We start from the raw sequence: 22,547 nt of genomic DNA on the forward strand, positions 1-22,547 counted from the left end.
GCTTTATAAATGCATTGGATTTTAAATTGATTTTTTTCTCAGTATTGCCCTCTATCTTTGATTTGCCACACCACAGCTCGATTTTAAAATCCATCCATTCATTGTCTAAACCCGCTTGTCCTCCATACTGGTCCCTATCTCCAGCTGTCATTGGGCGCGATAGTCAGGGTACACTCTGGACAGGTCACCAATCCATCACAGGTCAACACAGAGACAAACAGGACAAACAGCCATGCATGCCAGCACTCATACCTAAGGGCAATTCAGAGAGGCCAGTTAACTTAACAGCCATGTTTTTGGACTGTAGGAGGAAGCCGGAGAATTCGGAGAGAAACCACGTGTACTTTGGGAGAACATGCAAACTCCATACAGAAAGACCCCAGAGGGCTGGATTGTAAATGCAAATGGATTTGGTCAAAATGCCAAACAAAAAACTATAGCTGCTTATTTTAAATGTACATTATTTACAATTTCCACTTAGTGTGAGAAATTCCGGTCCATATCTACAAGTCATTACAGCTCCAAATGTCTGAAACAGGGTTGGTTTTTACTTTAGTCCAGATAGACATCGGAAGCCAATTCCAGAATTGTTTTGTTTTTAAATATTTGTTGAACCTACAAATAATAAGACTTGATTACAATTCAAGCAGTTAAAGGGTATGATTTTGTACTTTAATGTCCAGAATGATATAAAAATGCAGAAAAGCCATGAAAAGTAAAGAGCCTTGAAATGAAAAATGTGCAGGAGCCCCAGTTTTAGATCAAATGTTGTTTTGCAAAGAGAGATTTGAAATTGGCCACTCTCCTCCAAATCTATCTCTGTGTGTGCAGGCGAGGTTAGGACAGGGAAAATTAAAGAACTCAGAGGTGAATATGTAGGAAGATGGGCAACCAATAGTTTGATCCATTCAGGAAGGGAAATCAATTCTGACACAACCATTCAAATATGCTGGACATGTCTGGTTGGTGCTACTGCTGCATGATGAGAAGCATCTGAAAGAGCTCAGACAGCCAGGAATAACACTTGAAGCAAATATTCTCCTGGGGCATTGCTACTTTGATGAGTCATGGTGTTATATGTGGGTATTCCCTCTGTCGCTTGTACTCCTGCCAAAAGAAGAGGAAGTGATGGTGTGGAGGACCGTTTGGGTTGTTTGTCTTTGAGTGTGTCTTCCAGTCTTCAGTCCCATCTACTTAGACAATCACACTCCCAGGTGCAGGGGGGGGGGGGGTCAAATCCAGCTGAGAGACAGAAGTTGGAAGTAAATGGGCACAAAATGCAAGTAAGATGGTAGAGTTTGATGCATAGAATGGTGGGAATGATGCATTTCATGATTAAAAAGCATAGAAACCCTCTCCTGTGACAGGACATAATGATTTTTTGAGGCGTGATGAAGTTTTGGTCATATTGTCCATATCTAGCTAAGTGATCTACAGGGTAGGTATGGTAATTGGAGAAAGAAGGTGGAGGAAGAAAAACTGTTAAGTGGAATGAGATAAAAATTGAATGTGATGTCTAATTATCCTCCTTGCTGGTCTGAGCTGATCTTTTTTTAGTTTCTGTTGCACCCTGCAGAGTTCACAGGAAAAGCATGTTTTTCTTTAGTCGTGGAAGAGATTTAGGTCTGGTTTTGCAGACTGCAGTTAGGATAGTGTTGCCAAGAAAAAAAAAAGGGGGGGGGGGGGGGGGGGGGGGGGGGGGGGGGGGGTCTTCAAGAACGGTTCAGGTTGGATTCTTCTGCAGATTTGCTCTCCTTTGTGCATCTGGATAAGCCAACCCTTTTTTCTCTGAAGCGTAGCTGTTGATGCAGGGGACACTGTCAGGAAATGACTGAACACCGCTTGTTATCTGGTTGCAGGCGCTCCATACTGGACTTCATCAGCAAAGATGGAGAAGAAACTGCACGCAGTGCCAGCTGCCAACACAGTGAAGTTCCGCTGTTTTGCAGGAGGCTACCCCCGGCCAGCGCTGCGTTGGCTTAAAAACGGCAGGCCTTTCCGGCAAGAGGACCGCCTGGGAGGATATAAGGTAGGAGAAACAGTAATCCATCAAACCTATACAAACATCAACTCACTGGCCCTTTTTCTTAATGTCAGCTTTGCATTTTGTATTACTCTTAAAAAGTTATTAGTGTTTAAGAAAGCTTATTAATGTAACTATTAGTAATGTAACCCTCTAAGGTATGAGGTTCAATTCCATTGCAAGAACCTTTCCCAGGAACTAGGGTAGCTGAGTCAAATACTTAGCCCAACATGTTTAATATAACACTGCAAAAAGTTTGTGCCAAGATTGCTAATGTCTGTGTCAGGGGTCTGCAGTCCTCACAATCCAAAGAGCCTTGAGATAAAAAACCTTCATGACACTTCAAAAAAGATAGCTTATCAAGTCCTAAAATACCAAACAAATCGACCTTTCACCTCTTTTCCACCCTTGACTTCAGAGATGGGAGGAGATACGACAGAGGAAACAAGGTTAGGGTTTCTGGTGTTAAATTGGAATTGTTCATCCGTGGACCTTGTCTCACCAGGATACATTGCGGAGCCCCTTACTGTAACTTGAAATGGTTCTTTAGCCACATCAATTAGAAACATAAGCCCAGGACTTAAAGGTAAATGCCCTCAGACAGTAATGTAAGAGAAAGTAGGTAACAATAGGGGTTGGAATGAGTTCAGGATGTTAGGGTAACTCAGTCAGGCAGAAACATGTCTCAGTGCCTTTAGTTAAAAACTAGCTGGTGATTCCTACATGTGATTTTATGGATCTGAAATGTGTTTTAGAAATCCCTTTGCTGAGCTAGTTGTTACTTGTATTTGCCAGCACGGGGGAAGACGTGTAAAAACCTTGAAAATAAATTATCTTTTGCTGTAGCAGCATAATCTCACAGTGAAAGATTTAGAAAAATACAACCTTTAATGGGAGTATATTTAATCATTAGGGGAAAACCCCACTTGAAGAAATAATTGTTTTTAATACAATCACCAGTGGCACAATTATTGGTATTCTGCTGTCAGTGCTTTGTGCACCCCCCTTATTTCCAATAGCACTTCAGCAATTACATCTTAGGTTTTTTACAGCCTAGGTTCTCAGTATCAATACCACTGGTGCTACTTGGTTTCCTGCCCTTAGTTGTACTCAAAAGAAAGCTTGAAAATTATCCATTTACAAGGTAACTTTGATGCTAAAGTTAGATTTACATATTTAATTTAAATTCTTAATTTCTTTTAATGCGTTAATCGCCTCTTTAATGGGGGTTCAAAATAGTGTGTAAAATATGACAGAGATCAGATCATATTGATAGCTGTTGGCTAGTACCTAAAGCATAAAGTTCAATCATTATATTACAATTAGCTAATAACAGTTTACACTGAGAGACATGCAACTGATTTATTAAAAGACCAGTGATGCTGAACGAGTCTGAGGCATGTTAACAGCTGACGGCCTATGAGGAACAACCATGTCCCTGCCAGGGAAAGTTAGGCGCAGATCATGTTTGGGTAGCTGCTGAAGTCTCTTCCTTTTGGCTATCAGCATGCTCATTACAACTAAGACAAAAAACAACCACAGATTTGATACGGTCATGCTGTCAGTTACACCGCAGGCATTTCATTCCTCTCTTTTTGTCAACAATTGTTTGACAAAAGCTGTACCCAAGCCCAGCCCAACGGCCTTACCTCTCCATTGTGTGAAATGTAGGCCTGAACACACAGCAGCCACAGTGTCTCTATTCAGTGTATGAATTGAAACCTCCTTGGTTGCTCACACTTGTGGATTCCATGCACAGGTGAATCTACTTGCAAATAATCTTGAACAACTGCATGCTTGAAACAGCTCAGACTATGAGGGTGGTTCTACATACAATGGCAGAGGCAGACAGGGATTAGACCAGGGGTTCTCAAACATTTTCATAACAAATACCAGCTGATGTTATTCTAAGATTTACATGTACTACTTTCTTAACAGATATTTTAAAACAGTTGTACTGTAGGACTGGTGTCCTGCATGTTTTAGATGTTTCCCTGTTCAAACACATCTGAGTCAAATCACTAGTTCTTTAGTAGGTTCTTGCAGAACACGATGATGTGCTGAGGAGGTAATTAAGCCATTTGAACTACCTTTGTTAAGGCAGTAACCCATGTGAACCATGGTGGACATTGGCTCTTGAGGACAGGAGTAGGCCTCCCTCCAGTTATAGTTTTTCAGCTTGTTGTATTATGCCATAAAGACAAAAAAATAGGAACTGAACAGTTTAGTGTGTGATTCATTTCTACTAGTTTAAGTATTCCAAGTTGGAACATTTAACAGAAAGATCTTTTGGAGTCAGAATCCCACGTGAAAAAAGTTCAAGATTTCTCACCAATCCCACGTCAAAATCCAATATGGCTGCCTACATATAAAACTTTAAAACTGGCAAATGCCAATGGCTGTCAAACATGGAACTACAACACTGTTAAATTGGGTTTCCTGTTATCCCAGAACCTCAGCGGAAAGTGGAACACAGAACAGGCAACCAACAGCACTTGTTCTTGGTTTCCAAAGTTCCCGTAATTTCTCCTCTGCTCTCCTCTTTTGGGAAATTCTTTGATGAAGCAGCAAATAGTTCCTGCAAAGCTACAACATCTCTAATCGTTCACACCTTCCACCAAATTCCCTTCTGCAGATTCTTTTCTTGTTCATTTCTTTTAGCTCTTTCACGTCTGTTAATTTCATCTTGGTGATGCTTTGTCTCGGCCACAGGTGCGCCTCCAGCACTGGACTCTGATCATGGAGAACGTCTTACCGTTGGACAAGGGAAACTACACCTGTTTGGCGGAGAACATGTATGGATCCATCAACCACACCTACACTCTGGATGTAGTGGGTCAGTACTCAGACTCCTAATAAACCTGTTAAGCTTGGAGAACTGGAGAAGTGAGAAAAAACCTCACACAGTGAGTGAGGATAATGTGTGTGTGTGCCGACTGTTTGAATGCTGCACAGGTGTAGTTTGGATGCAGGTGGAGGTCAGCGAGAGCTGCCAAGGCTGTAGAGTTTAAAGATGAAATGGCCTTTGGGGTCAAGGAAGTTTTCATTATTTTATATCACAATATTCTTTTGAACTTTAAAGAATTAGTTCAGTGGTTTCAATGCTATTGTCTGATAAGTTATTATCATTAATAATTTTCTTACTTGTAGTAAACAGATGTCGTGTTGCAGACATTTTATAGAAAAACAAAGAACCCATTGGAGTGGAGAAAAGCTAATAGCCCATCAGAATAACACTGAACGAATGTTAAAACACTAATAAAACTGTAATGATCACTCTGTTATATTACTTTGGCAGCAGAAAGAAACATTTCTGTTTTAAATTAAATTCAAACAGTTTTGTTTAAAATTTTTGGTTAGTATGAAACATGATCCTGGAATGAAAATCTATAGCTTCATGGATGTAATTAATATAATGTAGTGGGGTATACTACAGATATAAACAAATTCTGTTTGAGTTGTTTAAAATTTCGTAAATCAGCTAAAAAGGTGTTTCAACTGATTTTCTGTTAGCTATTCACCACTCTGAGGTTGTATTCATCTTTTTACTTACAGCTATGATATTTCTCCATAAACTGTGTCATGTCTTTGGTTTTGTCTTGGCTTCATGGTGACGTAATTTTAAACACTGCTGCCTTGCACCAAGAAAGTCATCGGTTAAAATCCCAGCTGGAGTTTTTTTGTGTAGAGTTTGCATCTTTTCTATATGCGTACCTCGGCTTCCTCCCACCCTCCAAAAACATGCATATTAGAATTTATAGCCGCTCTAAATTATCCTTAGGTTCCAGTATGTACAGGCATGGTTGTCTGGCTCTCTGATGTATTGGCAAATCTGAACTTTGACAACATTGTTTTCTCTTGGCAACAGTGGCGGTTCTTAAATTTTCTATCAGCCGTGCATCAGTTGGGGACATTTCATACACAACCATCATTTGCATCATTTTCTGTTGTCTACCCGTATGTCTACGGTAAGGAACTGTGCTTTTATGCATGCTACTTAATAATATCTACCAGCAGGAGGTCACTTACTGGTAATGGGGTTTAAATCATTTTATAAAAGTCAGCAAACTGAGATTAGAACCAAATTCTATTAAAATGGGGTGTAAGAAAATTGAAAACAATTTAATTAAATTATGCACAAGATTTGGAGACTTATACAACAACGTAAGAATATATTTCATCAAAATACTTAGCTACAAGGAAAAATAAAATGATATGCGATGGTTTTCAGTACAGGGCTACAAAATAGATGTGGGGAGAGACAAAATGGCAATGTGTAGGTACAGTGTGTAGTTATGAAACTGCCCATTTTTTTATGACTGTGTACATTAACAGGTAACGGAAACATGTGATTATTTAATGTCTTCGTGTTTTGACAAAAATCACTCTTTAAAACTGACCTGGGTTTGACGAAGACGACCGTTTGTGTTTTAGCAAACAAACTGCTGACATCAGCACTACTCATGGTGAGTTCAAACCCAACTCAGTCAACGCCTCTTCTCTGACCTTTGGAGCACAGAAAGAAAGGAGTGTTTTTCACTCCGTTTGCAGAATCGATAGAAACAGGGACAAATGGGATGACAGTAGTAGATCAATGTGTGTTTGCCTACAGCAACTTTGCTCTCTTAATTTGAAATAGACCTAATCTCCTTTGGACTTGCCGCTCACCACTTTTTTAGCCATCAGTACACATCGAAGTTTATCTGATGCAGTCATTATTTTAAAACCAGGTCAGTGAACCCCAGATACCCAGAACAGACATGAAACTGCAGAGGTCCAACTCATCATCCAAACGTCTGCAGCATGTTCCATAAGTGTATTTATTCCTAATCTTATTACACTCCCATTTGTTTTTATTAGCACCAAGATAGTTACTAGAAGTATTATGTTCTTCATATTAGAAATAAATTTAATACCCTGCACAATGTGCATGTACAGGCAGATGTGGAAACTAATTATGACTAACTCAGTTGGGGAGAATGTTCACACATTCTCCCCAACTGAGGCCCCTTGCTCTTCCTCTCTTTTGAGTTGGCTAAAGCTCTCCTTCCAACTGCATATTTCTTTTTGTTCTAGAACAGTAAACCTCCTCCATGACTGGCTTCATAGCCTCTGTTCCCCTACTGAAACCTCTTGCATGTTTTTTTTGCCATTAGAATTGGTAGAAAAAAAGAGAAAAACAGCCAAGATTCAGACAAGAAACGTTTTTTTGGTTTCCCAAGTGACCTGCAGGATGAACTATTAGAACCAATAGGTCAGACTTTACTGGTTTGAACTAGAGTCTGGACAAAGGGGCACAGTTTGGCAGCTACAAGCTGACACACATGGCACGTCACAGCTATTCAGCCCTGTGTGGGTAGCCACATGCCATCCTGTACCACACTGAGATTTTCAAGGGCATCTACCCACCCCCGTCCCTTAAGGTCCCCATGGGCAGACCCGCCAGGTTACTCAGAGGTCAATGTCCTTCACTGGTTATCAGGGAATGCTGCCATCAGATTACTCCATCAGTCACTGGAGTGTTAAAACAGTTCTATTTTTGAAGGAGATATTAATCAATTTTACAAGATCAACATTTAAGTTCTCTTTAACAGATAGAAACTAACTTTGATCTTTTTTGTGTCACAAAATGTTGTCACATGAGACACTGTGCCTTTTTTCTCTTGTTCTTCATGTGCATTTGTCCTAAAGTCACGAACTACAGAAGACCCAAACATACACATTAAAACACATTATTGGCCTTGTTTGGCCAACAGTAGGCACTGATGGCTCATTTTGTGTAATTTTAACTAAAACAAAAGCCCTAAAGGGCAATGCACATTGTGGTTAAATGACCTGCAATCCAATAGTTTCTTCTGTCTCTGCACACTTAAGTCTAAGTTGTATAAAAGACAAGTTTTAATATCCGTTTAAACTCGTGGAATGCACAACTAAAATGTTTAATTTCGCCCACCTGAGCTGTGGATCTTTGCAGCTCTTCCAGAGTTACCATGGGTCTCTTGCCTACTTTTCTAACACTCTCCTTGCCAATCCTGTCAGTTACAGTGAATGGTCTTGTCTTGAAAGTAACTAGCTGCAAATAGTTTTTGTAAAGAAATTAAGAACCATGTAGAATTTCCCTTCCCTTTTACAACTAATGTATGCACTTCTTTGTCATAATATAGTACATAAAATCCGTATAAAATACACTGAAGATTGTTTTTTTACTGTGACAAACTGTGGGAAGGTTAAAGCGTATAATACCTTTAGAAGATACTGTATACTGTCTCGTTCACTCTATTTGTCTTGACAAAGTTAGAGTTATAAGCTTTTTGTATACTGTGGCTTGGTTTAGTAAATAATGTTAGGCTTTGCAGAGAGTGCTTGATTTCTCCGCCCACTTGAGAGGGTAAAGAAGGCTGGAAAAATGGAGGCAAATAAAGGCAGACCATAAACAAGTCAAACCCCAGGAATGTGCAGAAAGGAGGGGGGAAAGTTGGAGAGAGGAAGGAGGGGTGGTACTCATCAGATCTGACAGATTTCAGAAGAGACAGTGAAAGAAGAAAGACAGCAGAACTCTCAAGTTCCTGGATTGGCCATGATTGTTTTGTCCTTTTTGTTCTTTTTCGTAAACCTATCGACTGGTTGATGACTAACCCCAAACTTTAGAACAGACATATACAACTAAATTCACTGCATTTACTTTAAGGTTTTGTTTTGGAAAGGCACTCCTGTGCTCATGAGTCATATCACAGTATGGGAGCTGTGGGGACTCCTCAGGGTAGCTTTAAAAGCTGGGTGGTGGTTGAAAGAGGGCATTGTTCCCCACGTCTTGCTCTGTTTGGATACGTAGGCTAAATGTTTACATGTGGAATGATGCAAATGGTGGTGCACTTTCCAAAGCTGCCACGTATTTTCGTAATTAACCATAAAAACTTTGTCAGTCTTTAATATTACTTCAGTGTGCCTTATTTTTGGCCATTTACTTTCTCTCCTTCAACAGAACGGTCACCTCATCGGCCAATTCTCCTGGCCAGTCTCCCTGCCAACACCACAGTACGCATTGGAGAGGATGCTCAGTTCCAATGCAAGGTCTACAGCGATGCCCAGCCTCACATCCAGTGGGAGAAACACATCACCCTAAATGGTAGTCAGTATGGGCCCGATGGAGACCCCTACGTCAAAGTGTTAAAGGTAGATCACCTCGCAACCTTTGCTTTTTTGAAGTCATTTTTCCCTATTGTCCTGTGATTTCCATTATTCTTAGCTGATTTAAAAAAGTCAGATAAGGCATTATGCTTCCATCATCATGTTTACTGTTGCCCTTAAAATTGGAATCATTTTGTTTTTAGTAATCTTGCTCTTATTATTGTGGTTTAATTTACCTCTCATATGTTAGCAAGAGCACGGCCAATGCATTTTTATGAAGGTATAGACTTTATTTGTCAAAACCAAGTCACATTGTCACAATCATTTCACAAGAAGAGGTGAAAAATACTTAATGGGTAATAGTGTACTGCTTGTGTTTTTTTTCTGCCTGGATTTTAGTGATGATTTCTGTAGAATGATGCATAGTAGCTGTAGGTCCAAAGTTGTCATGTGTTCCTGTGCCTGATACGCATTTTGTTTGATGCATTGCAGAGCTCAGAAATTCTCACTGACATGGAATTTCTCACCATCACCAACGTCACAGAGGAAGACGCAGGGGAATATATCTGCAAAGCCTCCAATTATATAGGAGAAGTCAGCCAGTCGGCCTGGCTGACGGTCATCCCAGGTAACCTACCGAGATTTGAAAAGTTGCCAAAGATGATCTTACATTTTAAATGGCAAACCCGGCCATCGTTGTACAACAAAATGTTGAGCCAAAACAGAAGTAGTCATAGTAAAAATCTCCAGATCGAGTTTGACGTCATAAAGTGAATATTTATATGGTAATTTATCCAGTAACCAGGAACAATTAAGAAGAAATGCTGTCTCAGAACAATAGCATAAAGACCTAGTAAACTGGCACCCTAAGAAAGAATTTAAGAGCGCTCTGTGACAAGCCCAGTCAAACCTGTAATTCACCTCAGCTGGAAATAATAGCTTGTGACAAAAACTGTAATTTGAAATACTAAAACCATGGCAGCCTTTAGATAGATGTCATTTCTACTCTGTTCCTGACCGCCAATGGTTCTCTGATGTGCACAGGCATGTGTCGGCACATTCTTTCAAACAACCCGCCACAACAGCCTGCTTTATACAAGTGAGCTATAGACTGGTTGTGCCAGTCTCACTTTTCTCCACATAACCTGTTTGTGTTTTACTCATGAAGAGTTAACTGCAACACACTGATGTAGCTGTGAAAACATTATTCTGACGATGCTACCCAAACTCTTATCAGTCCTTCTGCAGTTTCTTACAGCATATGTTTGGCCCATAGAAGTCACTTTAAGATAACGTGGTAGATAGAAGTCAAAGTTATTCCAGTGCCGCCATAGGCAGAGAAATTTAGTTTTTTTTGGCTTGCTCCACAACATGATGATATGCGCACTTATGTTAAGTAATTTTATTAGCTTTCATGCAATGCAAATCTTCCTCTGGCCAGTGACCTATTAGATTACAACAATGATACAGCATATCCCACATCTTACACATTGTAACTAAGACCAGGGAGCATTTATTTTACGTTATTTTGTGAGCTGGAAAGCTGTTGAAAACCCAGAGGAGATAGCTTCCAGACAACCTGTTGTAACTCCAAACCAAAGTAGAGCTCCTAGAGTAACTTGACTGTCTCACGAATCCAAAACAGGATGAGGATGTGTTTTCACCCTTCTTTTGCTCCTTTTAGAAACTCTGCTCTGGTTCTGATTCTGCATGCAAATGTAAATATCTCTAAATGTTCCCTGTTTTTTTTCAGTTATCTCTTGAAATTATTCTTTCTATTTTCTGCTTCTGACAGTTGATTTCTTTTATCTTCCTTACTTCTCCTTTTCAAATTGATTTTACATTGACTTGACTTTCTTCATTATCAGAGCCAAACCTCTGTGCTTTGACGCAGTGGATGACTCATGCTGTGAATATGACAATTACCAAAATGTTCAGACCAACACACTATATGATTTTTCAACCACTCTTGATTTTATAGTGAATCGTTTTGCTTTTTTTTGCTTACAGTGGCTCTGACATGTATGCACCCCTTTTTAAATGCCAGATTATTCTGATGTATCAAAATTGGACCATGATAAATCATTTAAAATCGTTTTCAAAGTAAAATGTGACTTTTACACTGTGTAAACTAAATGAAAGACAAACAAATATATTAGGAGGGAAAAGATAAAAAAACATTGTATAAGCTTCTATTGCAAAATTTCAGCATTTAGTTTTTGGTAAACACTGAACATCAATTAGAACAAATCTAATTAACCCAAAATAAATTAGTGTTGTCCTTGTTGGAATTTCCTGATATTTGCTTTTTGCATGCATTAGCTAAAGCCTCAGTTTACACAGAGGTTACAAAGGAACAATGGAATATAAAAACCCAGCATTCAGTGAGGTAACAAAGAATCAAGAAGATCTCATTGTGCAATGGTATCAGTCAGGAGCAAGCTGCAAAACATTTCCACTGCGAGAACAGTCGTGAGCAACTGGAGAACTTATGGGTGAATAGTGGCTGAATGTTTCTTTAAAAATAACTCAGAAACTTCTCAGAGAGCCTCTCCATAGCTTGACAGTAACACTGTTTTCATGACTTCATTTGAGGATATTGAAGTTTTGGAATGGCCTTACCAGAGTCTAGAACTAAATGTGACATCTGATTTGAACTTTGAACAAACACTACCATGCCAAGATGTGGCATGCTGATTGACTACTAATTGAATCCAAAGATGCTTCAATAAAATATTAGCTTAAGGATGTACAATTATGCAACCAGGTTATTAAACTTTTTTATTTTTCAAATGTTTTTTTCCTGATAACAGATTTTATTTTCTTGTAGTTTAATCATGCAGGATAAAGGTCACATTATATGTGTTTTAAGATTTACAATTATTTATCATGGTTTTGTTTTTTTTGTTTTAAAACCCCAGCATTTGAACAGGATTGTGTACAATTTTAAGAGCATCTTGACAGCGTCATCCCTGCCTGTTTGGTTGCTGTGCTGCAAAGAATCTTGTTTGTGGTCGGCAAGGATGAAATGGTCTCTTTCACACACACTCAGCCCTTTATACTAGACAGGAAGTTCAGATCGTACACAACCCAAATAAAAGTCGATCTCCCTTGAAGCGCGTATTGTTCAGATGACTTTGGGTTTGTTTTTGTACTTGTGCTCACGTGTCTCGAACATTGTCAGAGAGTGCAGCCATATGCTGGCCTGCTTGTTCAGTCTGATTCACGATTTAAAATCTGGTGACACAGTTAAAGCCGCTAAATGTCAGTTAGACCAGGCATGCTGATAACCCCGTCGGCCTAAAAGGAGACAGGATGATGCTACGAAAGGATTTCTGTTTATTTCAACTGTCGATGATGATTACACCTACTCCTGAGTTATCTTCATCGTGTCTGTCTCTGCGTATACTTGCCTTCATTCCTGTCCTAACCTCTGAATGACTGTTAGGCCTTCCTTTTCTTTATTTTATTAATACTTTCGCCAATATTGCATTCACTAAATCGGTACCACAAATCATTCAGATGAACTGATAACTGATCTGGGCTTCCATGGGATCTATTTTTAAGTGACTGACTGGTTACATTCTGGTCTGCTTCCTTAACTGCTTCCTAACTTAATTTACATTCATCAAATAAGGGTTGTTTGATAAGTCATTTCTTAAACTACAGCTTGTTTATTCACCTCACTCCCATATTTTTTCCTCCTTTTTGTGCACCTCCTGTTTTCTTTCCCTAACTTCAAACTTCTCCTACTCCATTTTCTCCACAGATCCTTCAAACAAATGCCAGATTTCTAAGCCCACAGTCTCCTCGGTGCATCCCGGTGAGGTGCTGAAGATAATTTGTCCTCTGCCAGCGACTGGAACCATCACTTGGACCAAAGATGGCAGCTCTCTGCGGACCACCAACCGCACGCTGTTTGAACATGAGGTGCTTCAGATCCGTGATGCCACGCCTAAGGACTCGGGCCTGTACGCCTGTACCAGCGAGGGCAAAGACACGTTCTGCTTCTTAGTCAATATCACAGGTGAGTCAGAGGGACAGGACAGGTCAGAGCAGAGCAGGACTGACAGTTTGGAGATGAATGGGTGGATAGTATGTAGTTAAGTTCAGAAAATGGCCATGGAACTAGTTGTATTCCTCCTTGGGTGATGAGGCTGATTTTTTTTCGTTCTCAGTAGGATATGATTACAAGCCTAGAAAGATGACGCAGGCACTATTATAATCTATACTGACCTCCACAATTGTTGTCACGCCCGGTACAGATAAGGAAAAGCCTTAAATAAAAAGTAGTATACTGTCTCACTGGAATATTCAAAAAAAATCCAACCTTTATCTGAATACATTTATTCCATATGGATACAAATCCCAAGCAAAATTCCCAATATGTTTCTTCTGAATGGAAGCAATTTTACTTGCTGGAGTATGCCAGCTAGATTCCTGACCAAAATTAGAGAATCATTGGGGGGGAGCTAAAGTATGAATAATTCTGTGCTTAACTTCATACTTCAGGGGCACAGAAGGTCATGGATTACTAGTATAGTAAACTGATGTTTCTGGTATTTTAATGTGTTCATGATGCCATGCGCTCTAACAATTTTTCAGAGCAAATTGGGGAAAACACATGCCCACAGAATCACAGACCCTCTGCCAGACTTAACAACGGGCATGTGGTGCTTTTGCACATATTCACAGCAGTGAGTTTTGGAGCTTTTTATTCAAGCTCCTTCACCATCCTACAGACTGTGTGCTGTAGCAGGAAGATGATCTTGAATCATCATAGCTGAGTAATAATCCTGTGACCATTTCTGGTTTTATGAAGATTAATATACTCATCTGCCACAATCAAATGACATGCTCTCTTGTCTTTCCCATTCTGAAGAGTGGCTACAGAAATGCACCCGTGTGTCACTTCATATTTATTCCACAGGAACTCAGGAAACAAATGTCAGCCACACTCACAAAGTCATAGTGTCTATGAAACGTTACTGCATCAGACTGTTCAAATATCATCAAGAAACAGCATCAAGCAAGAAGAGTCTTTTTGTTGGGTTTTTTGCAAAGGCAGCTGTTAGCAACAACAAAAGCAGCCTTCACCCATTTCTTTGCATGTTCCTGTCTAAGCTTATACAGTTGGATCTTGGGGAGTGTGTGTGTGTGTGTATGTGTGTGTGTGTGTCTTCCAGGCTAGATGCTCGAGGGAATACAGGAATTCCTGAGATTCCTTCAGATAGTGTCTCCCAGGTAGTGAGGCCTGAAGGAGCCAACCAGCAAGCCAGCCAAGTCAGTCAGCTGTGCTCATCCATTATGAAAGCTGGCCATCTGGACACACTTACCCACCTGGACCCAATGTGTGTTGGTGTGTGTGTGTGGGGGGGGGTGTATGTGAGAAAGAGAAAGTTTTACTCAAGTTTGTATAGCTGCAGCGTACACATGTCTGCTTTTGCTTACACACTCACGAAGAGAGGCTGAAGTAACCATGAGGGCTTCCACATCTTGTTAAAATTCTCCACACGCTTTGTGTCTCGCCATGAGTTCTCCTCCACTTTTGGGCTGACTGTAATTGCCTGAAATCCATTTAAAAAAGGAGGAAAAGACAGGAAAAATTGAGGTACGGGGAAAAGATCCAGCCACACTGGTCATAGTAAGCTGTTTGGAAACAAAGAACAAGCTGTTCTGGCAGTACAGTTGCAATTTTTCTGCCGTGTGTGTTTCAGAAAATCCAAAACCAAGAATATTATTAAAGGAGTGGGAGAAGAAGAGGAAGAAGGGGGAGAGGGCTTTTGGGTCAGAACCAACAGTTCTGTGATCAAGACTTGGCACGACACCCAGGACTAAAGCAAGGAGGAGCTTGGAAGGAGTGAGAGTGGAGAAAGTGGGATGTAGCTTTATATTGGTGCCTTTATTTGTGGATCTCTCATGTTGGGCTGGGTATCAAGCCACTGCAAAACATTGCAAACGTTTGAGTTACCTTAAAATAGATAAAACACGGTACCAGAGTATTTATCATGAGCAATTGGTGGTGTTATCTGAGAAGATATGGAAAAGCTTCCACATTGCTGGGCAAGGAAAGTTGGCTGTAATGTAGGGGGTAAAGGGAATCCTAGGGGTCTGCTTTCTATGTTGTACAGGTCCTTCTCAAAATATTAGCATATTGTGATAAAGCTAATTATTTTCCATAATGTAATGATGAAAATTTAACATTCATATATTTTAGATTCATTGCACACTAACTGAAATATTTCAGGTCTTTCATTGTCTTAATACGGATGATTTTGGCATACAGCTCATGAAAACCCCAAATTCCTATCTCACAAAATTAGCATATTTCATCCGACCAATAAAAGAAAAGTGTTTTTAATACAAAAAACGTCAACCTTCAAATAATCATGTACAGTTATGCACTCAATACTTCGTCGGGAATCCTTTGGCAGAAATTACTGCTTCAATGCGGCGTGGCATGGAGGCAATCAGCCTGTGGCACTGCTGAGGTCTTATGGAGGTCCAGGATGCTTCGATAGCGGCCTTTAGCTCATCCAGAGTGTTGGGTCTTGAGTCTCTCAACGTTCTCTTCACAATATCCCACAGATTCTCTATGGGGTTCAGGTCAGGAGAGTTGGCAGGCCAATTGAGCACAGTGATACCATGGTCAGTAAACCATTTACCAGTGGTTTTGGCACTGTGAGCAGGTGCCAGGTCGTGCTGAAAAATGAAATCTTCATCTCCATAAAGCTTTTCAGCAGATGGAAGCATGAAGTGCTCCAAAATCTCCTGATATCTAGCTGCATTAACCCTGCCCTTGATAAAACACAGTGGACCAACACCAGCAGCTGACACGGCACCCCAGACCATCACTGACTGTGGGTACTTGACACTGGACTTCTGGCATTTTGGCATTTCCTTCTCTCCAGTCTTCCTCCAGACTCTGGCACCTTGATTTCCGAATGACATGCAGAATTTGCTTTCATCCGAAAAAAGTACTTTGTACCACTGAGCAACAGTCCAGTGCTGCTTCTCTGTAGCCCAGGTCAGGCGCTTCTGCCGCTGTTTCTGGTTCAAAAGTGGCTTGACCTGGGGAATGCGGCACCTGTAGCCCATTTCCTGCACACGCCTGTGCACGGTGGCTCTGGATGTTTCCACTCCAGACTCAGTCCACTGCTTCCGCAGGTCCCCCAAGGTCTGGAATCGGCCCTTCTCCACAATCTTCCTCAGGGTCCGGTCACCTCTTCTCGTTGTGCATCGTTTTCTGCCACACTTTTTCCTTCCCACAGACTTCCCACTGAGGTGCCTTGATACAGCACTCTGGGAATAGCCTATTCGTTCAGAAATTTCTTTCTGTGTCTTACCCTCTTGCTTGAGGGTGTCAATAGTGGCCTTCTGGACAGCAGTCAGGTCGGCTGTCTTACCCATGATTGGGGTTTTGAGTGATGAACCAGGCTGGGAGTTTTAAAGGCCTCAGGAATCTTTTGCAGGTGTTTAGAGTTAACTCGTTGATTCAGATGATTAGGTTCATAGCTCGTTTAGAGACCCTTTTAATGATATGCTAATTTTGTGAGATAGGAATTTTGGGTTTTCTTGAGCTGTATGCCAAAATCATCCGTATTAAGACAATAAAAGACCTGAAATATTTCAGTTAGTGTGCAATGAATCTAAAATATATGAATGTTAAATTTTCATCATTACATTATGGAAAATAATGAACTTTATCACAATATGCTAATATTTTGAGAAGGACCTGTATTTGTTTTCACACTTAAAAATCGGAAGTGTGTCATGCATTTATTAACAGTCCCTTTGCTATGATCACCCCTAAATAAAGGGGAAAACAACTGCAACATGAAATGCTTTAACTTAGTCTCATGGAGAGGGTAGTAAATAATTATTTATAATTAAATAATATTAATTATAATTATAATTATTATTATTATTATAATTATTTACTGCCTAGCTGGGCAGAGAAGTCTGAAGGTCCTGCCCCTTTGGACAACGAGCATGAGAAACTGCAACCCTAACCTAGTCAGGACCTGATGTGCCGACTAGGGCTTCAGTTTTAGGTCAAATGTTGTTTTGCAGAGAGAGATTTGCAATTGGCCACTCTCCTCCAAATCTGTCTCTGTGTGCGCAGACGAGGTTAGGACAGGAAAGGTGACAAACTGAGAGGCACAGGAAGATATATGAAGAAGCGCAACCGGTCGTTTGATCTGTTCAGGAAGGGAAAGCAATTCTGGCACAACCATCCGAATATGCTGGACATGTCCGGTTGGTGCTAGTGTTGCATGATGAAAAGCGTCTGATAGCGCTCAGACTGCCAGGAATAAAACTTATAACAAATATTCTCCTAGGGCATTGCTACCTTAATTTATCATGGTGTTATCTGTGGGTATTCCCTCTGTCCCTCCTGCCAAAAGAAGAGGAAGTGATGGTGTCGAGGATAGTTTGGGCTGTTGTTTGTCTTTGAGTGCCTCTTCCAGCCTTGAGTCCCAGCTGCTTAGACAATCACACTACCAGGTGCAGGGGGGGACAGGGGAAGCAAATCTAGCTGAGAGACAGAAGTTGGGAGTAAATGAGCACAAAACACAAGTAAGATGGTAGATTTTGATGCCTAGAATGATGGGAATGCATTTAATCTCTAAAAAGCATTAAAACCTCCAAGATTCTTTCTTAAATTAGACTTTAACCTTCTCTAAAAGGACACAATGATTTTTTTCAGGCGTCATAAGTTCCCCTGGGCTTGTCGTTCATATCTAGCAGAATGATTTACAGGGTAGCTATGGTAATTTGAGGAAAAAGGAGGAGAAAAAAACTGTTAAGTGGAATGAGATAAAAATTGAATGTGATGGTCTAATTATCCTGGCAACGCCCAGTCCTTGCTGGTCTGAGCTGATCTTTTTTTAGTTTCTGTTGCACCCTGCAGAGCTCACAGGAAAAGTGTTTATTTTTGTTTAGTCGTGGAAGAGATTTAGGTCTGGTTTTGCAGACTGCAGTTAGGATAGTGTTGCCAAGAAAAAGGGGGTGGGGGTATCTTCAAGAACGGTTCAGGTTGGATTCTTCTGCAGATTTTCTCTCCTTTGTGCATCTGGATTAAGCCAACTCTTTTTTCTCTGAAGCGTAGCTGTTGATGCAGGGGACACTGTCAGGAAATGACTGAACACCGCTTGTTATCTGGTTGCAGGCGCTCCATACTGGACTTCATCAGCAAAGATGGAGAAGAAACTGCACGCAGTGCCAGCTGCCAACACAGTGAAGTTCCGCTGTTCTGCAGGAGGCTTTCCCCAGCCAGTGCTGCGTTGGCTTAAAAACGGCAGGCCTTTTCGGCAAGAGGACCGCATGGGAGGATATAAGGTAGGAGAAACAGTAATCCATCAAACCTATACAAACATCAACTCACTGGCCCTTTGTTTGCTCCTGTTTTCCATTCTGTAATACTCTTGAAGGAGTAATTGATGATTAAGAATGCTCATTAATGTCACTGTTAATAATGTAACCCTGAGATTAACAGGATGGATATAAAATGAAAAATGTTTTTTTTTTGCTGCGAATCGATAACACCAAGGCCGCTAATGCTAAACCTAATGTTTAGAGAAAATCTCATGTAATGCTTATAATTAGTATCGTTGCTCTCATAAAAGACTTAACAAGCAAATGCTAAGTCCAAGCTCAGCATTAAGGTGCACCGTGTATTTAAATACTCAAAGGTATACATTCTCTGTGCTTTATAGACAGGAAAAGCTGCGTTACCTTTTATCCGCTGGTTGTACCTGTAATTGAAACAACGATGGTTGGTGGAATGTACGTGTAATGTTTATTTACATCAAGCTAAAAAGTGCAGACTCAGCACATTTGACGGGCCCATGATGGGGAGCTCTCTGCTTTGCCTATTTGATTACAAGACCAGAGATAGTAAATTGATTTGATTACTGAATAAAGAAGAGTTTAAAATATTAAAGAAAGATAAAAAAGACCGTGTGAAGAACAGTTTTTCTGTTCATCCAGAGGAACTCATTGGCTTTTGCCAGTTAGTCAGTCATTTTCTACCGCTACTTCCATAGTGGTTGCAGGGAAGCTGGTGCCTATCTCCAGCAGTCTATGGGTGTCTATGTGTATTTTTGACCCTGGACGGGTCGTCAGTCCATCACAAGGCAACACAGACACACACAGGACAAACAACCAAGCACACACTCATTCAAACTTAAGGGCAATGTAGAGAGACCAATTAACCTAACAGTCATGTTTTTTGAACTGTGGGAGAAAGTCGGAGTACCTGGAGAGAACCCACGCATGTACAGGGAGAACATGCAAACTCCATCCAGTAAGACCCACCGGGAGGCAAACCCAGGACCTTCTTGCTGCAAGGCAACAGTGCTACCAATTGCTCCACCGTGCAGCCCTGGTTTTTGACAATTTTGTTTTCATTTTAAAGTCTGCCTGACTTTTTTTTTTACTATGTCTTTTGAAGTTCTACTACAGGAGTGAAGATTTTTATCTAGCTAAACATATTTGTCTCTTGCATCTGATGGTAAAGAAGTTATCCTACTTAACTACTGGTCTTTTTGCTTGATAATTAAGTCAGGGAGAGAAACGTCCTTTATTTACACTAGTTTGTGATTCCTACATGTTATGTATTTTTGAATCCTCTTGCTGAGTTGTTTTAATTGTTACATTGCTGGCAACATTAACTGGCATCTCAGTTAAAGATGTGTAAAAAGCTTCAAGTTAAATTAAACTCACATTGAACATTTAAGAATAATCCAACCTTTAATTGGAGTACATTTCTTCAGTAGAGTAAAAAGATTGCATTAAGGAATAACTGTTTTTAACAAAATCACTGGTGGCACATATATTTGTACTCCTGGTGTTATTTATTTGTACTACCACTTTTGCTGGTAGCTCTTACTATTCTAAAACATTTCACAAGGCTGGAGCAAACCACCGGAGATATCTTCAACTGTTCCTCTTCGCACATCCTGGGTCCTCCCCTTATCTTTTGTTTTAATTTTACCCCACATTATTTTGTAAGTTAGGTCTGGGTACTGAGATGACCATGAAAATTGCTGCTTTTGTGCACTTGTTCGGTGCTGATTTGTTATTATGTTTTGGACCATTATTCTGCTGGAGGACCAAATGTCATGCTATTGCTGGTCCTAAAAAACAAGTTTTTAGGACCTTTCTGTAAAGCAACAAGCCCATACCATCACAGATCCCACAGCATTTTAGTGGGCATGAGTTGCTTTTCTACATATTTCTTTCATACGTTTATGGTTGTGATGGTAGGACAGAGCTTTATTTCTGGCTGGTAGTTGGCATGTCTAATGGCTACTGAGACTTGGTGATCCCACTTGCTGCATTTCTCTAATAGTGATCTTAGTTCACACCCAAAGACAAATGTGGGTCCTCGTGTACCCCAGAGAATGGTGGCTAGATTAAATGAGCTTCTACATGCTCAATCGGGAGGAGTGAATGCTGCAAGTCCCTGACTGGATGTACTCTGCTGGGTTTCCTTAGACAGAAAAACTTTTTATCCAATCTGAATAAATAACTGAATCTGACTACACTGTTCAATGATTAGGATTAATTGGAATGTGTGTACCTGACTTTTGTGAAGTGCCTTGAGATGACGTGTTGTGAATTGGTGCTATATAAATAAACTGAATTCTGCGTCACATCATATTTATACAGAAGGTCAGAGATTTCTAACTAACCTCCCTTGAATCTCTGATTAACTTTAAAAAGTTACGTATAAATGAGAAAATGCTGCGGTTACATTTATTTTGAAGAAAAGGTCAGCGGTACCATCAGTGATTTGGTTAAACCATTATTTCTCAACCTGGGATTTAATTCCCACTTAAATTAAATGTTGGATTTTTCAAAATTTTTCAGTTTAACATTGTGTTGTAATACAAGATGAATTTATGTTAAGAAATTTTACACATCTTTACCAGGAGTGGGTATAAGTGTAGCTGACTTTGTAAGTTTTATATTTTTTGCTGATTACTGCCTCTTGGTATGCTTCTGTTAGATCATAATCGTTTACCCTGAGAGTTATGCAACACATTTATGAAAAGACCAGTGATGCTGAACGATTCTGAGGCATGTGGTTAATAGCTGATGACCTATGAGAAAAGAATCATGCCCCTGCCAGGAAAAGTTAGATGCAGATCATGTTCAGCATGTTCAGCGCTCTTTAAAACTAAGACAAAAATCAGCCACAAATATGATATGGTCATGCTATCAGTTACACCATGGGCATTTAATTCCTCTCTTTCTGTCAACAAATGTTTGACAAAAGCTGTACCCAAGCCCAGCCCAATGGCCTTACTTCTCCAATGTGTAAAATGTAGGCCTGAACACGCAGCAGCTACAGTGTCTCTCTTCAGTGTAGGAATGGAAACCTCCTTGTTTACTCATACCTGTAGATTCCAGGCACTGGTAAATCTACCATTGCAAAATTTGGACAACTGTATGCTTGAAACAGCTCAGGCTATAACTGTGGTGGAACATACAATGGCAGAGGCAGATAGAGATTATACCAGGGATCCTCAAACATTTTTATAACAAATACTGTGTTTAAATATCTGTCTTAACAGATATTTTAAAACATGTCTACAGGAGGACTTATGCTAGTTTACTTTGTGATGTCATAAATACTACATCAGTCGTATCTATAGGCGGTGAGTGATTGGTTGAAGAATGTAATTTAATTAGGTTTTCCATTGTTTTACTTAAAGGTTTGAACTTCTTAGTTCCAAACTGGAAAAAGGTTACATGTTGTCAGAAATCCGTGTGAAAAATTACAATATTTCTTTCTAATTCTACCTTTAAATCCAATAGCCACCAACGTATAGGACTTTGTGATAACTACAGCTTTTAGTTAACCTGTTGCTGCAATGTTTGGAAGAACAAGATGGAGTGAATTACATTAGTTTGTTGTTCTTATGTTTTGATGCTAATGTAATTCTTTCATCTTTACCTTATAATTGACCTCTGAGTACCACCAAATGCAACCCATGTACCACCTGTGGTACTTGCCCCCCAGCTTGAGAACCTTGGAATTAGACAATTTCCAGTTTGTCACTGTTTTTATTTTTTATTTTTTTTTCACCAGCACACAAACATCTCTCACACCTTCCACCATATCCTCTTTAAGTTCTCTTGTTCTTTTCTTTGGGGCTAGCTCTTTCACGTCTGCTAATCCTAACTCAATCATTCTGTATCTTGGTAACAGGTACGCCTCCAGCACTGGACCCTGATCATGGAGAGCGTGGTACCATCGGACAAGGGAAACTATACCTGTTTGGTGGAGAACCGGTTTGGATCCATCAACCACACCTACACTCTGGATGTAGTGGGTCAGTACTCATTTAAAACACACCAGTTAAGCTTAGAGATGTAGAGAACT

At 40.1% G+C, this 22,547-nt stretch overlaps 1 protein-coding gene across 5 annotated transcripts in view; it reads left to right on the forward strand.

Annotated features, from left to right (window-relative positions):
• Positions 1 to 22,547, forward strand: part of fgfr2 (fibroblast growth factor receptor 2) — a 63,183-nt gene that overhangs the window by 13,533 nt on the left and 27,103 nt on the right. For all 5 annotated transcript variants that reach the window (XM_047352567.1, XM_047352566.1, XM_047352564.1 and 2 more), the window contains 7 exons: positions 1,860 to 2,029; positions 4,736 to 4,859; positions 9,006 to 9,196; positions 9,644 to 9,779; positions 12,921 to 13,178; positions 18,324 to 18,493; positions 22,374 to 22,497. In XM_047352567.1, the coding sequence (XP_047208523.1) occupies positions 1,860 to 2,029; positions 4,736 to 4,859; positions 9,006 to 9,196; positions 9,644 to 9,779; positions 12,921 to 13,178; positions 18,324 to 18,493; positions 22,374 to 22,497 (1,173 nt within the window). The remainder of the gene's footprint in view (positions 1 to 1,859; positions 2,030 to 4,735; positions 4,860 to 9,005; positions 9,197 to 9,643; positions 9,780 to 12,920; positions 13,179 to 18,323; positions 18,494 to 22,373; positions 22,498 to 22,547) is intronic.

The sequence above is a fragment of the Girardinichthys multiradiatus genome, chromosome 22 (assembly GCF_021462225.1).
Source record: "Girardinichthys multiradiatus isolate DD_20200921_A chromosome 22, DD_fGirMul_XY1, whole genome shotgun sequence".
Classification (NCBI taxonomy): domain Eukaryota; kingdom Metazoa; phylum Chordata; class Actinopteri; order Cyprinodontiformes; family Goodeidae; genus Girardinichthys; species Girardinichthys multiradiatus.